This window comes from Equus asinus, chromosome X (genome assembly GCF_041296235.1).
Source record: "Equus asinus isolate D_3611 breed Donkey chromosome X, EquAss-T2T_v2, whole genome shotgun sequence".
Classification (NCBI taxonomy): Eukaryota; Metazoa; Chordata; class Mammalia; order Perissodactyla; family Equidae; genus Equus; species Equus asinus.
Genome location: NC_091820.1, coordinates 105233777 through 105248798, shown reverse-complemented (window position 1 = coordinate 105248798; position 15022 = coordinate 105233777). Strand labels below are relative to the sequence as shown.

Genomic DNA, 15022 nt, shown 5'->3' with positions numbered 1-15022 from the left:
AAGAATCAAATAACTGGGCTCTGGTCTGGCCAGTGTACCTCACTAGCCTTTTACTCTTGGGTAAAACACTTCCTCTCCATGTTCCCGTCTGTAAAGCGATGGGGGGAAGGGGTTAGCACTGTGTGGTAGAAAAGTACTGGCCTAGGAATCTGCAGATCGGGTTTCTTATTCTGGTGTTGCTGCTTGCTAACTTATTCTGTGACTTAGGGGAAATCATTTCTCCCTTTACTGGACCATATGTCCCCATATGTAAAACAAGAAGATTGAATTAGGTGATTCATTAAGGTCCCTGCCAGCCTGGAAATTGGATGCTTCTATCAAATGGGTTTCATTAAAAAAGCATGAATTGGAGTGCCTACTCTGTGCCAGGCACTGTTTGATGATAATTGTGGGCACAGTCCCTGAGACCCTGAGTACAACTGCTGCTTGCTCCCGACAATGTCCCAAATTGGCAATGTGGTGGCCCCAGGCAGCCAGTTCCTGCACTTCCCTTGCCCTGGGTCTCCCATCCCTCAACCCCTCTCCCACCACCTGTAACTTTAAGCAATGGTGATGAATCATGGAGAAGTTTCCGAAACATACTCCACCATCTGCCTGCTGGAGACATTCACAAGACTGTCATCAAGGTGCAGTGTGGTCTCTGGCTGCCTTAACTGAGAAACAGGCCAGAAAGCAGTGGCAGATTAATGGAGTTGGGAGGGAAGTGGTTGATTTTTGACAGAGGGGTCTGTGAAAGCCATTTGTGAGCTAGGCTGAAAAGATTAGATTTGAAAAGATTCTCAGCCTCTTGAATCTGAGATTACTTGTTTCAAAAGGCACCTTGAAAGGTTCTTACAACTATATATATGTTCCTGTTGCCAGGGAGGGGGTACCTGATCCAGAGAGATGAGAAGCTTTCTTGACTATATTCAGCAAAGAACAAGGCAGATTTTCTTAGTAGCCAGTCTAGAGTTAAACAACCTTCACTGGATGGAAAGTTGCCTCCCATTTTGATTTTAGGAAAAAGTGACTGAACAGTACTTGCTCAGTGATAAGCATACAGTGTGAGACTAAGCATCCCTTATTTTATTCTACCCATTTTAACCTAGGTGATGTGTCCCCATGAAAAGCCCACATTAATGCACTATTGGACATCTTACCTAGGTCAAATGGGCACATCCTGTAACTTCATGGTGAGCTCTCCTTCCCTCTTCTCCCTTGTAGTAGGGGCAGGCTCTGTCGGTTGTCTTCCTTCTTCCTTCACTCTCTGAAAAATCTTGGTTCCTGACTCTCTTGAGATATCACTTCCTTCCAGTCCTCCAGGCCAACAATACCATGCCACTGGAAGCTGGGGACTTTCTGGGCAGCCTTGATTTCATTCAGGCTTTCCTCCTGCCATTTGTTCCATGCTGGATGTCAAGAGTCAAAAGCTATCTGATCAGGCTGCATTTAAGTTGGCAGAGCAGTCACTAACTCAGTTCTATGGTTCTTCCATTGAAGCCTATAGACCATAGAACTCTGAATCAGGCAGAAGGAAGGGAAGATGGGAAAAGTGCTGGAAAGCAGAATCCCATAAGGACCCAAATGGTCCTCAAGAGAATAATGTTATCAATAAACAAGGGCCAAGTGGCATATCAATGAGCCCCAGGACTGGCAAGCTAGATAAAAAAATAGGCCGATGGAGCTTACGTGATAACTTTCTGCATTTGGTGCTGTGACCCAACTCATCTCCCCATCCCTGCAGAGAAACCTGGGACCATGAGGAGCAGCCTGACCCTGGTGGGGACCCTCTGGGCCTTCCTGTCCCTTGTTACCGCTGTGGCCAGTTCTACCAGTTACTTCCTGCCATACTGGCTCTTTGGATCCCAGCTGGGGAAGCCAGTGTCATTCAGCACATTCCGGAGGTGCAACTACCCTGTGCGGGGAGAGGGGCACAGTCTGATCATGGTGGAAGAGTGTGGGCGCTATGCCAGCTTCAGTGCCATCCCAAGCCTGGCCTGGCAGATGTGCACGGTGGTGACAGGTGCCGGCTGTGCTCTGCTGCTCCTGGTGGCACTGGCTGCTGTCCTGGGCTGCTGCATGGAGGAGCTCATCTCCAGGATGATGGGACGTTGCATGGGAGCAGCGCAGTTTGTGGGAGGTAAGAATGTTGCTGGGATTGGGTAGGTTGGGGAGCTTTGCAGGGGGAGTGGGGAGTGGGAAGTGTTGCCTTATGGGGAAATCAATTCTCATCCCCTCCCCTTTGTCTGACTCTAAGGCTATAAATGGGGACCCCTTTGAAACACCTAGTCTAGGACTCCCCAAAGTGCAATCTACATTGTAGTTTTATTCACAGCAAAATTGGTGAATAGACAGAGTTGATATCTGTTTTTTGGCCTTCATTTTCATCACCTTCTTCTGCCTACAGGGTGCCCATTTAAGAATATTATCCAGGTCTGCTTTCCAGGGGGGCAGCAACATATACTGTATTACTACTCTTCCAAAATAAACTTGATCTTTAAGAGCGCTGATCTCTGGTAGTTATCTCAGAGGGCAGTGATCTGATAAACACAAACACCCAGGTGCTATTACTAACAAGAGTTTAATGTACAGTCCTCATCAAATAAATACATCTCTAATAGTGAAATGCTTTGTACCGGACAGACTCTAAGTGACCGCTTATTTGGTGGACATCTAAGGCTAGCCCTGTCTGGTAGCCATTAGCAGTCTATCTAGGTTTCTTACGGCCCTGGCCCACCCTACTTATCTTTTCTCTCCTTTAGTCTCCGTCGAAATTTAGTTCAGGACACCTGGGATGCTGGCAGGGTGTAGATGGGCTAGGAAAGAGCAAAATACAGAAATGGTAGATTGTAGGAAGGCAATGAGAGCAGTTTAATTTGAACTGTATGAGAAGAAAAAGAAAATTTAGATAGACAGGCAAATATTTGTGTGAATACATGAATATTTTTTACACCTGAATGGGGCACTGGGAAAAAGTGCTGGTGGGACCTATTGCTGAAGTTTGTCGTTGTTGTTCGTGAAGTTATAGGACCATTATCATCTCCATTAGCAGAACAGTGTGGGTAACTAGAGCCAGGAAACTTGGATCCCACTTCTGCCTCTTTCACTAAGTTGCCCTGTGGCTGTGGGCAAATGACAGTGACTTCTCCTGTGTTCACTTCCCTTCTCCATTTGAATTTGTTCACTGGCAAGATAGCCCAGATCCTAATTTTCTTTTTCCTCTCCAATGACTGCATTAGGTGGCCTTGGAGTGAGATGGTATTTATGAGCTAAGATGTGGTCCTCAACAGGGGCTGATTTTTCACACGGCCCCCAGAGACATTTGGTAATGTCTTTGAGACATTTTTGGTTGTGATGACTTGAGGAGGTTGCTACTGACATCAAGTGGGTAAAGGCAAGAGATGCTGTTAAATATTCCACAATGCACGGGAAGAAGACAGCTCCTCACTCCCAACACCAAGTATCCTGCCGAAAGTGTCAATAGTGCCAAGGTTGAGAAACCCTGAGCTATGGGATCATGGTTTCCTGGCCTGCTTATGAAAAGCACCAGATTTCTTTTGTTGTGCCAGTTAAGGTGTGTTCTGGTTCCCTCTTTCCTTAGACTCATTGTAAAAATTTTAAATGTGAATTAGCATTCTATCTATTAACATTCTCCTTTATGTCTAAATTTTTCCACTCTTTATCTGCTAACGGTTTTCTGGCCACATTGGAAAGTTGTTGTATTAGTTTCTTCCTTCTCCTTAAAAACCACAGTACAGAACCAGTTACTAAGGCTGGTCTAAGTCAACAACTTTATCTTCCTTTGGGGGCTCCACAGATATCACAAATGAACCTTAAGCAGACTCACCTTTCACCTGAATTCTCAGGTATGCTATAGTTAGCTCAGCACTTCTATGGACACATTATTTCAGAGGTGACACTTACTGGCAGGAGAAAGAGGTGGTCTTTGCAGCTCATGTTTATAGCCCCAGGGCCCAGCTCTGTGCCTAGCATAGAGAAGGTGTTCAGGGGGCCGGCTCCATGGTATAGTGGTTAAATTCTTGTGCTCTGCTTTGGTGACCTAGGGTTCACAGTTTTGGATCCTGGGCACAGACCTACGCACTGCTTATGAAGCCATGCCAGCAGGCGTCTCACATATAAAATAGACGAAGATGGGGATGGATGTTAGCTCAGGGCCAATCTTCCCCAGCAAATAAAAAGGTCTTCAGTAACTGTCGAAAGAATGAATGCATGGCTAAGGCAAGGTCTAGTATGTGTTTGGGTAAGTTGGACATGTGAGAGCTGGATTCATTTACATCCTTCTCTTTTTTTTTTTTCAGGCTTCCATTCAGGGGTGTTAGCACCCTAAGTTCTCTTTTCTTCTGACTTGAGAGTGAGAACTTAGCCACACTTGTATTTCTAAGAGTTTCCAGCAGAGAGTGAGGAGGGGCTAACTGGTAGGAATCAGACGGCTGGTAGAAACAGCCTCTGTCAGACTCTAAGCATTAACAGTGGCTCCTACTCCCAGCTTGCTTCCTATCTTGGGCTTGACTGAGATGAGACTTTTGCAAAACTCTTATGGTTCTCCATATGACACATTTTAGCTGATCCCACCTTCTAGGTCTAGAAACTCAAAGGAAATTGTTGGGGGAGATGTGGGTAGGTAATAGAGTTTTAGCCATTCATGGACTGAGTAGGGAAGAACTTTGACTAAGTGGCGGTTGCCATACAGAGGAAGTCAAAACATCAATACCATTTTTATCTGACGTGATTCTGCCATTCTATATTCTCCATTGATCTTTGCTCATAGGATCATGGTCATGCTATTTACACTTAGATGAGGGTCTTTAAAGTTCAAGGATAAAATGCCATTTGACAGTAGTCATGGAAAGAGTCAAGACCCCAGGTGTTCCACAAGTTTTATCCCTGGGCAAATGAATGATATTGAACAAATCGCTAAATTTCCACAGCTTCCCCATCTGGAACACCTGTCAACTAAAAGTCATTTCCACCTCCTTTTTAGAAACTGGTGTCTGTCAAGATTATACCAGATGTGAAGGAATGGTGAAGACTGCTTGGATGTATGAAAGAGCCCCTTGGCACATGACCATTACTCAAGGATCTTCAGAGATCTTGGGTCTGACTCTTCAGAGATAGGCTCTGCCAGTGGCAGGAAGCCAAGCCTGAACAGCATTTTGAGCTCCATGGATAAAGGACACAAGAGAAAGAGCTGCGTGGGTTAAGTTTAAGCTTGTTGTTCAGCTGAGGGGAATTGATTTTGTTGCTCCAGGCCTGGCTGCTTCTCGGCAGCTGGTGCATTAACCGAAATACATCAGGAGGAGGAGCCAATTTGTTTCAGGTCTGGTTTATCTCTGCCAGACCCCAAACCACTGAAGAGATGGAGTATCCATTAAGAACTATCCCCTCCCCCTGCCTGACTCTTGTTCCTCAGTTTGGCTGCTGCCCACAAAGATGAGCAGTGGGAAGTGGGAGAGACAGGAAGAAATAAAGAGTTGCTGGCCTGAGTCATACTCAGCAAGGTGACCTGATGGGGCCCTTGGGTCCCATTTGCTCCACCTGCAGCTGATCCAGCTGGACAAGCCTTGGGTCCAAAGAGCCTTCCACTGGGACCTACATGCCTTGCTCCAACCGGTGAAGGAAACATCTGGCCAGGAGATTATTTCAACCCTCGGGATGGCTGAGATTTCCAACCAGCTGGCCCCCAGGCTCTGAGAACAAAGTCATTATTCACAGCCCCCTGTGTATGCATTTGCAAGAGGCTTGTGAATTATCCTCTATCTTCAGTGAGAGCTAAACAAAGAAGAAATAGGTGAGAAGTAAATATAAGGAACTTCTTGGCAGGAAAAAGTGTAAGATCTTGGATCAGGTTACTTGAAGGAGGCCAAGAATCTTTCTAGAGCAGGGAATGTATCAGAATCATCTGGAGTGACTAAAAAATGTGGACTCCCCAACTCTTCAGTCCTCTTTCCCATTCTGATATACACAGCAACAGGTGGAGGCCTGCATGTTTTGAAAAATCTTCCCAGTGTCTGTGATGTGTATGTGTTCCCTTTCCCCAGACCAAGTGAGAACCACTCCTTGGACTTTTCTTTTTTGGTTAAGGGGATAGAATCCAACACACCCAGACAGGCACCAATGTTTTTCTCCATGTAAGGTTCTAATGCTACATGCTTCAAGCTGAGTGAAAATCACCACTGGAGGTCTTGGTTCAAGGAAAGAGTATTATTTTTCTAAAAATCATTGTCTTCTCTGGAAACCGTGCATTTCCTGGAAAGTTTCACCAGGTATTACTTAACTTATCCTTACAATGCTGAACAAGGATTACAAAAGTGACTTTCTGTTTGAGAAAATGGTATTTAAAGAAGTTAACCTACTAGCAAAGGCTCATTGGAGGAGAGCAGAGAATACGGTCCATGGCTTCTGACTCTCAGACCTGGGATTTATGCGCTGGTGCTATTGATTTTTCTTTTGCTCTTTGGAGAAGAAGTGCTATCATATGTTTATCAGAGTGGTCCGTGAATCACTCGTATAAGAATTACCTGAGGCACTTGTTAATGCAGATTCCTTAGTGCCATTCTATGCCTACTGAATCAGAACTGATGTCTGGCACTCTGCATTTTATACAACCTCTCAGGCTGATTTATTTTTGAAATTGTAGTATGAAATATTTCAGATGTATGTACCACTCAGCTTAGAAATAGAATATCACCAATATAGTTGAAGTCTCCTTCATACCCTGATCATATTCCCTTGTCCCCACAGCAAAGGTAACTATCTTGGATTTGTTATTTATCATTCCTTAGCATCATTCTAGTGCACAATAAAATTTGAGAACTTCTGGTCAGTTTTGTTCATAGTGTTGCATTTTTCTGGAATTCCCTTTTCTTCCATCTCTGCCTGTAAACATCTGCCTATTTCTCAAAGGCTAGGTAAAATGCAACCTCCCTGTGAAGCCCCTTCTGATCTACTTTGAAACTCTCTATCAGAAGTGAGCTATCTTATAACTGAGAGAGAATATGGGGTCAAATGAATGGAGAGTTGAGTGGGGGAGTTCCCTGGGAAGGGAAAGCTGAGATATAGCTGGAGGGCAGACATAAATTTTCCATGGTATTTGAGTTAAAGTTGCTACAAGAGCAATAAATTGAGCAAATAAATAACAAATTAACTCATTCTAGGCTTCTTCTCAGGATAGTAAATTCAAACTACCTAGTAACCATATTTGAACAGATGTTTGTTTCGGAGTGAGTTGGGAGTGTAACAAAATGGCTGCCTATCAACAGTTGCACTTGTGAATGGGAGGTGGGCGGGGGGGTGAAAGGAGTTGGTAAAACCCAGTGAGGAGGCTTTTTCTGTCCAGAGGCTAAAGATTAAAGAGTAAAGATTAGGCATCTGCCTAATTGAGACTGTGCAGTTGGAGAGGGTTATACAGCTGTTGGGATATGGGGAAATAGTAATTCTGGCATCAAGGGAAGGTTGAAGGCAGCTGGGATGTAGCTGAAGGGAGGGCTCCAAGGTCTGAGATTATGTGCCTGAGGCTTTGTATTGGTTTGAGGTTGCCACAGGGCTGAAACTGAGTAAAGGGTCCAACCCCAGGCTTCTCCTTGGTGAGAGCAGTGAATTCAAACTATAGCAGCCACGTTTGGGTGGGACACTGGTACATTTTGTGATGGGGTATTCTTGTAGAAAGAGCAGTTGAGGGAGGGAAACAAGATGGCAGCCCACTGGTTACCTGCACGTGTGCAGTAGGGAAGTAAGGATGGTAACACAATCTAAAGGGTTTTCTTTCCATTTCTAGAGGCAAATGAGAATAGGAAAGTAACCATCTGAGCGTGTGCAGTTGGGACAGACTTCTCCAACTGGCAGTTCAACCCAGAGTCAGCAATGGCAAGTGGATAAGTGGGAACTAGGGCTACTGCTCCCGTGTGGCAGGGCTGAGATTTAAACTAGCTTTCCCTGCCACCAGAGCTCCTGCTCTTAATATTTTTCATGGTGTTTTTCTTAAGTGTTGGTACCAGGACCAGATGCATCAGAATCACTAGCGTGCTTTTGAAATGCATATTTATGGGCTGCAGTGACTGAATCAAATACCTATGGGTGAGGCCTAAGAATCTACATTTTTAACAAGCCTCCACTCTTCCAGAAAGTGGCAGGGCCTGGCACTGGCAAATAACTTCCATGTTGCTATTTGAAGCTTATCTTCACAATCCCAAATTGATGAGAACTGTTGGGGACAAATCTAACTGAGGAAAAATTACCCTATGCTTCATTGTTTTTAAAATGTGTCTCCCAGAACATCTTTACCCAGCTGTGATCAAACGGAATGAAATCAGCCGTCAGTTATGAGTCAAAGGAAATGTGTGTACCACCTACCGTGCTCACCTTTCTAAAATGCAGAAGGAAGGGTGGGGGATGGGAGGGGTGGTAGGGCAGGTTGGGCAGAGCATGGAGCCACATGCACTGGGGCAGACACATGCCTTGCAGAGATTCCTGGTCTTTGGCTTGGTGCTTGTGCAAAATTGCAAGATAACTCCAACCAGGCAGCTTTTGAATTGAGCCCTGTTCAGCTTTTGACTTTTTAGCTATTTGTTATGAGGACAAAGAGGTGAGGAAGAAATTAGCATGGAGAATGTAGGTGGAAAGTGAGAGAGGAGTTGTTATGAGCATTACTTTTGAAACAGCCCTTTAAGATAGAGTACTATTATTCCTAGTTTAAAGATGAGGTAACTGAGACACAGACAGATTAAGTAACTTTCCTAAAGTCCCACCTCTAGGTGGCAGAGCTGAAATTTGAATTTAGGTCTACACTGACTACAGAACTCATTCTCTTTTTTTTTATTCCAGCTCTATTGAAATATAATTGACGTATATCATTGTGTAAGTTTAAGGTATACAATGTGATGATTTCATACACTTATATATTGTGAAATGATTACAACAATAAGGTTAGTTAACATCCATCACTCTACATAATAACCGGTTATTGTGGTGAAAACACTTAAGACCTACTCTCTTAGCAACTTTCAAGTATATAATACAATATTATTCTCTTGAGCCATCATGTTGTGCTGTCTCTATGGATCCAATGCCTATAAGACTCCTAGTACTTGCTAGAAATATTATTGCCAAAAGGTAGTCATTTCTGGATACCTGTCTCTAGAAGGACAGAACTTCTAAGGGTTGATAGTCTCTGATTAGTGAGAAAAAGTGTTGCCAGTAACTGGCTATGTGACCTTGGGTAAATCGCTTTCCCTCTCTTGGTCTCAACATCCATGTTTGTAATGGGAAGGGATTGGAATAGGTAATCTCCAAAGGCCTTTCCCTCTCCAAGATTCTATGGCTGTGTCAGGTGTCTAGGATGATCTCCTATCCCTGCCGTGGAGATCCCTTCAGAAGGCTTCCCCCTTGGGTAGTGTGGGTGAAGGAAGCTGTCTGTTAGGCGGGTGCAGCATATTCTGAAACAGATGGATTTATTGAGCACTTATTATGTACCAGGTACCAAGGGTACATAGCTGAGGATAAATAAGTCCCCTTCCTTCAAGGAATGAACACTCTAGTGAGGGAAGCAGACAGCAAACAATAGTGAAGGAAATATATCACGGGGTATTTTAATCACAGGGGTATGCACAGGGTGCTGTGGGAACAGAGAGAAGGAATACGTAACTTAACCTGGGAGGTGGGTGTTAGAGACGGCTGAGGAAAGGCTTCCTGGAGGAGGTAATCCTTGACCTGAGCTCCATAGCATGGTAAGGTCTGAGGAGCAGGGGGGCTGAAGAAGGTGGAAGGTTCCCCCTGCAGTGTCAAGAAAGGCACTTGGCAAGCACTAGTTCCTGCTTGAGAAGCCAGAGTGTGTGCCAGTCCCAGGGATCTGAGTGTGCAGGTTGGAAAGCAGAAAGGCTGTTCTTTTATAAACTTGCGTTCTTTTCTTCCTAGTCTGTGAGGGAAAGTTCACTTTTTATTAACTCTTCCCTCAAAGTGTATACACTGAAAGCAGGAAGAAGCTTAAGTTTCATTTCCAATCTTGTCGTGCATACATTGTGCAAAATCTGGGCTCACAAACCCTGGCTCATACTTCCTCATAGAGTAGGATTTCAGTTTATCTGTGGTAAAAAAACAAAAAACAAAAAATGAAAAATGAAAAACCGGGAGTATTGTTCCATTGCCGCTGGATAAATTCCAGAGCCTAGAAAAGTCCTTGAGTGACCAGTTTCATTTCCTTTAATACTATGAGACAGATAAGAATGCCTTCTAATTTTAAGCATTCCACTGAAGGGAATTTCTAACCTTAATTGGTTATTCTTTTAGTTCCTAAACCCTCTCTCACTGTCAGGAAGTTCTCTCTATTTTTCTGTTTAAAATTCTTGCTATTTCTTAATGTCCTTGTCCTTTTCTCTGACCTCAGAGTATTGAAGGAATCTGGTTGCTATGTCGCAGACAAGCTGAGAGAGTACTTTGAGATTTTCTTCCAAAAGGATTCATCTGAAGGCAAAATAAGTTTATGAGCTTCTCAGAGTGTGTATGGAATCTTCCTCAGTGGAGAAAGAGTAGGGCAGGTGTGGCCAGCAGTCCCTGGAGCAGCCTACCTTTCACTGTCCAGCTAAGGCCTAGAGCTCTGGCACCTACAAATATGCCATTCATTCATCACCGATCAAGTACCTTCTCTGTGGATGTTCTGTGTTATGAGTTAGTTTCTGCATCCACACTGGTGGCAGGTGACCTTCCCATGACCCTTGTTGTGGCACTCAAGTATAGTGTTCTTATAGTTAGGCTCTCTTCGTTGCAAGTAGCAGAGACTCACTTGAGTTCTCTTAATGAAAAAAGAGGTTATTATAACATAGGGAAAGTGAAACTGGAGAGCCATTGGGAAGGACCGGATTCTCTCCAGCTCTTTCATGGGCAGTATGGAGTTTTTCTTCATGGTGTGTCTGTTTCATGCCACTGTATTCTCTCCCTCTATCAATTAGCTTGCTCAGCTTACCCAGAATTGATGTCTATTTTTAACTTTGGACTGAACTTGGCTTTAGCTTTACACAGACTTAATTCTAACTCTTAGTGTTTTTTCCTAACTTCTGCTCTATCTGCTAAGCCTTTCAGCATCTCTGCTTCTTGACTAAAATTTCCAGAAACAAAAATCTGGCCCAGCTCATCTCTTCACGCCAAGTTATGTCACCATTACCGGCCAGCCAGTGAATTTGGTTGCTTTTGCGTCAGATGCCAATACTTGGTTCAATCCACTGTTGCCAAAACTCAGGAGGTCATATCTTATAAAATGTAAACCTAGGCAGTAAGCAAGAGCTGTGGATGAGACAGTTGCCCTTAGAAGGCAGTGCCTGCAAGAAGACGCAGATTTGTATCTCTGGTCGAAAGAGTAAAATTGTCACTAAGATCCCACAGAGTTTCCCTGTGGCAACCAAGTGACAAAACAAAATGGAGATGAAGGCAAGGGTCACAGTGGAAGGTATTGGAAGCCAAAGAAAGGAAGAATGCTTAGCATGAAGCTGGAATAATTTCCCAGAAAAAGAAAGTGTTTCTGGAAGAGGCAGTGTGGTGTCCCGCTGACCAGGAGAAGCCTATGCAACATGTGTGCTTTCTGTAGATCTCAATCTGGCTGCTGACTCCAAATTACAGAAATCATGACCTACCTCCAACGAGTAGGGATCTACCTGACACTTAGAAAAGGCTAAATTTTAGGAAAGAGTAGAAGTCTCTATATTGTTATTCTTTGTAAATCAAAACAAGGTAGAAGAGGAGTCTTGTTGGAGAGACCAACTTAGCTTTGTAAGTCACTGTCAAAATCATTTTGGCTGTAAAAAGCACGTTGGCCTGTCTCATTCCTAATACTGCCTGTTCTTTATGAGTCATCCCCTGTACTATCTAATGCAACTCACCACCCATGGCATGGCAAAGAAATCCTGTTGAGTTGGTAGTGTCATAGACATTTAGGGTAAAGGGGAAAAGTAAACTCTGAGAGGAGGAGGCAGAATTTGAGCTGAGTTAACGCAGAGGGAATGTTGGGGTGACAGAGACCTGTTAAATATATATATTTTTCTACTTGTATGTATGCTTTTCTTTCCAGGGCTGCTGATAAGCTCAGGCTGCGCATTATACCCCTTAGGATGGAATAGCCCGGAGATAATGCAAACATGTGGGAATGTCTCCAATCAATTTCAGTTAGGTAAGGTGGCCTGGGTTGGATGGCAGTGATGGTTCATTGGGAATCTGTTTTTCAAAGTGCTTTACCTCTTGGAAAGGCCTCTGTTTGCTAGTGGTGCTTGCCTGAGTCTCTCTCACTGTTAGCTTGGGGGAAGTGATAGCTTGGGTAGTCTCATTTGTACTTGCTAACTCACAAGGGTTGGGCATAAATTCCACTTTTAAAACTGTGTCTGTCCACAACCTTGGTGCACTTCTACCCAGAGTTCTGTGACCAATTTTGGGGCAACCCTATCTACAGAGGAATTTCAAGCGCTTGGAAACTGATGATCTGTCATCCTCTGCATAAATCCTAGTTCCCATTAGTATTTCCTTCTAGGTACTGTTTACCAAATACAAATCAACAGTATTTCTTCTCACTCCCCACTGAGGATATCATGAGAGGTAATTAGGTTTACCTCAAGCGTTAGCAACCTATGTTAAATATTGGGAATTTTTACTTGCATGTTACTGGCATTGTTACATTGTTACTGGCATGTTAATGACTAGTACCGTTAAATACTAGAATGGGTGACAGAAGTAGCTCTGGAGTCTTCTGTGGTCGCCAACTCTCATTGAGAATGGCTTAAGTTCACTATTGTGAATTGGGAATTAGATTAGACTCTAATTGGAAGACTTCACAATATTTTCCCAACATACCATAATGGAAGAGAGTAGGAGGGGAAAGGTCTAGGTTTCCTTGAGTATTCTCAATTGTAGGAGAGAATTTTGGAGCAATGAAGCCACCTATTCCCTATAGCTTATGCTCCAATACTTTCCATTCTTTCTGTTGCCTCAGACTGTTTTTTGAGTCTCCCCTACCCATTTTCGGAGGAAGGAGTTGTTCACTGTATAAACATAACATGAAGTAAAGGCTATATAGAAGATGTGACAAGGGTGGACCCTGGAATGTCCAGCGTTCCTGGCTCAGGGCAGGGCTGACTGGTAAATATAGTAATTCTGCCATAGGTGAAGGAATGAGTAAATACCTGGGGGAAGGCGCTGAAGAAAATGGAAGCAAGCTATGAGTCCCCCTAGCTGGGGTAGAGAAAGCTGAAGATTTAGCACATTTCTCCTACTTGGTTGTTAGACGTATAATTCTACTTTTTTAAAATAACGGCTTTATTGATATATAATTCATATACTATAAAATTTGCCCCTTTAAAGTATACAATTAGTGGTTTTCAGTATATTCACAAGGTTGTGCAATCATCACCACTATCCAACTCGAGAATATTTTCATAACCCCCAAAAGAATCTCCTTACCCATGAGCAGTCACTCTCCGTTCCCCCCTGTACCCCAGCCACAAGCAACTACTGTCAATATAGATTTGACTATTACGGAAATTCATATAAATGGAAGCATATCATATGTGGCTTTATGTGTTTGGCTTCTTTTACTTAGCATAATGTTTTTCAAGTTCATCCACATTGTAGCATGTATCAGCACTTCGGCTTTTCATGACTGAATAATATTTCATTGTATGGATATAACACATTTTATTTATCCACTCATCAGTTGATGAATACTTGGTTTTTTTCCTCACTTTGGGGCTATTACAAATGATACTGCTATGAATATTTATGTACATATTTTTATATGGACATATATTTTCATTTCTCTTGGGTATACATCTAGGCACAAAATTGCTGGGTTAAATGGTAACTCTGTATTTAAGCCTTTTGAGGAACTACCAGGCTGTTTTCTAAAGTGACTGCATAATTTTACATTTCCACCAGCAGTGTACAAGGATTCCAATTTCCCAACATCTTCACCAATACTTATGTTCCATTTTTTAAATTATAGCTATCCTAGCCGGCGTGAAGTGGTATCTCATGTGATTTTAATTTACATTTCCCTGATGACTGATGATGTTGAGCATCTTTTTATTTACTTATTGGCCATTTCTATATCTTCTTTGGAAAAATGTCTGTTCAAATCTTTTGCATTTTTTAACTGGGGTGTTTACCTGTTGTTGTTGAGTTATAACAGTTCTTTATAAATTCTGGATACTAGGCTCTTTCCAGATATATGATTTGCAAGTATCTTTTTTTCCGTTCTGTGGGGTGTATTTTCACTTTCTTGATGACATCCTTTGAAGTACAAAATTATTTAGTTTTGATGAAATTCAATTTTATCTATTTTTTCTTTTGTTGCTTGTGTTTTTGGTGTCATCTAAGAATATATCGCCAAATCCAAGGTAATGAAGATTGTTTTGGCTATGTTGTGTCCCTTGCATTTCCATGTGAATTTTAGGTGCAGCTTGTTGATTTCTGCACAAAAGCCAGCTTGGATTTTGATGGAGGTTTCACTAAATCTGCAGGTCTGTTTGGAGAGTATTGCTACTCTGGCAATATTAAGTTTTCCAATCTATGAACATGAGATGATGCTCCATTGAGTTAGTTGTCTTTAATTTATTTCAATGATATCTTGCTGTTTTCAGTATACAAGTGTTGTACTTATTTTGTGAAATACATTCCTAGGTATTTTATTGTTTTTGATGATACTATAAATAGAATTGTTTTCTTAATTTTATTTTTGGATTGTTCATTGTTAGTGTATAAAAATAGAAATGGGGGGCTGGCCCGGTGGTGTAGTGGTTAAGTTCGTACACTCTGCTTTAGCGGCCTGGAGTTCACAGGTTCAGATACCGGGTGTGGACCTACACACAGCTCATCAAGTCATGCTGTGGTGGTGTCCTACATACAGAATAGAGGAAGATTGCCACAGATATTAGCTCAGGGACAATCTTCCTCAAGCAAAAAGAGGAAGACTGGCAATGGATGTTGGCTCAGGGCCAATCTTCCTCACCAACAAAAACACCCAAAAACAAATGATTTTTCTATATTAACCTTA

At 42.8% G+C, this 15022-nt stretch overlaps 1 protein-coding gene across 1 annotated transcript in view; it reads left to right on the top strand.

Moving 5' to 3' along the window:
- Positions 1-1735: 1735 nt before the first annotated feature.
- Positions 1736-15022, top strand: part of LHFPL1 (LHFPL tetraspan subfamily member 1) — a 37453-nt gene continuing 24166 nt past the window's right edge. The window contains exons 1-2 of the mRNA XM_014862988.3: positions 1736-2119; positions 12053-12151. Coding sequence (XP_014718474.1) covers positions 1738-2119; positions 12053-12151 — 481 coding nt within the window. The 5' untranslated portion in view covers positions 1736-1737. The remainder of the gene's footprint in view (positions 2120-12052; positions 12152-15022) is intronic.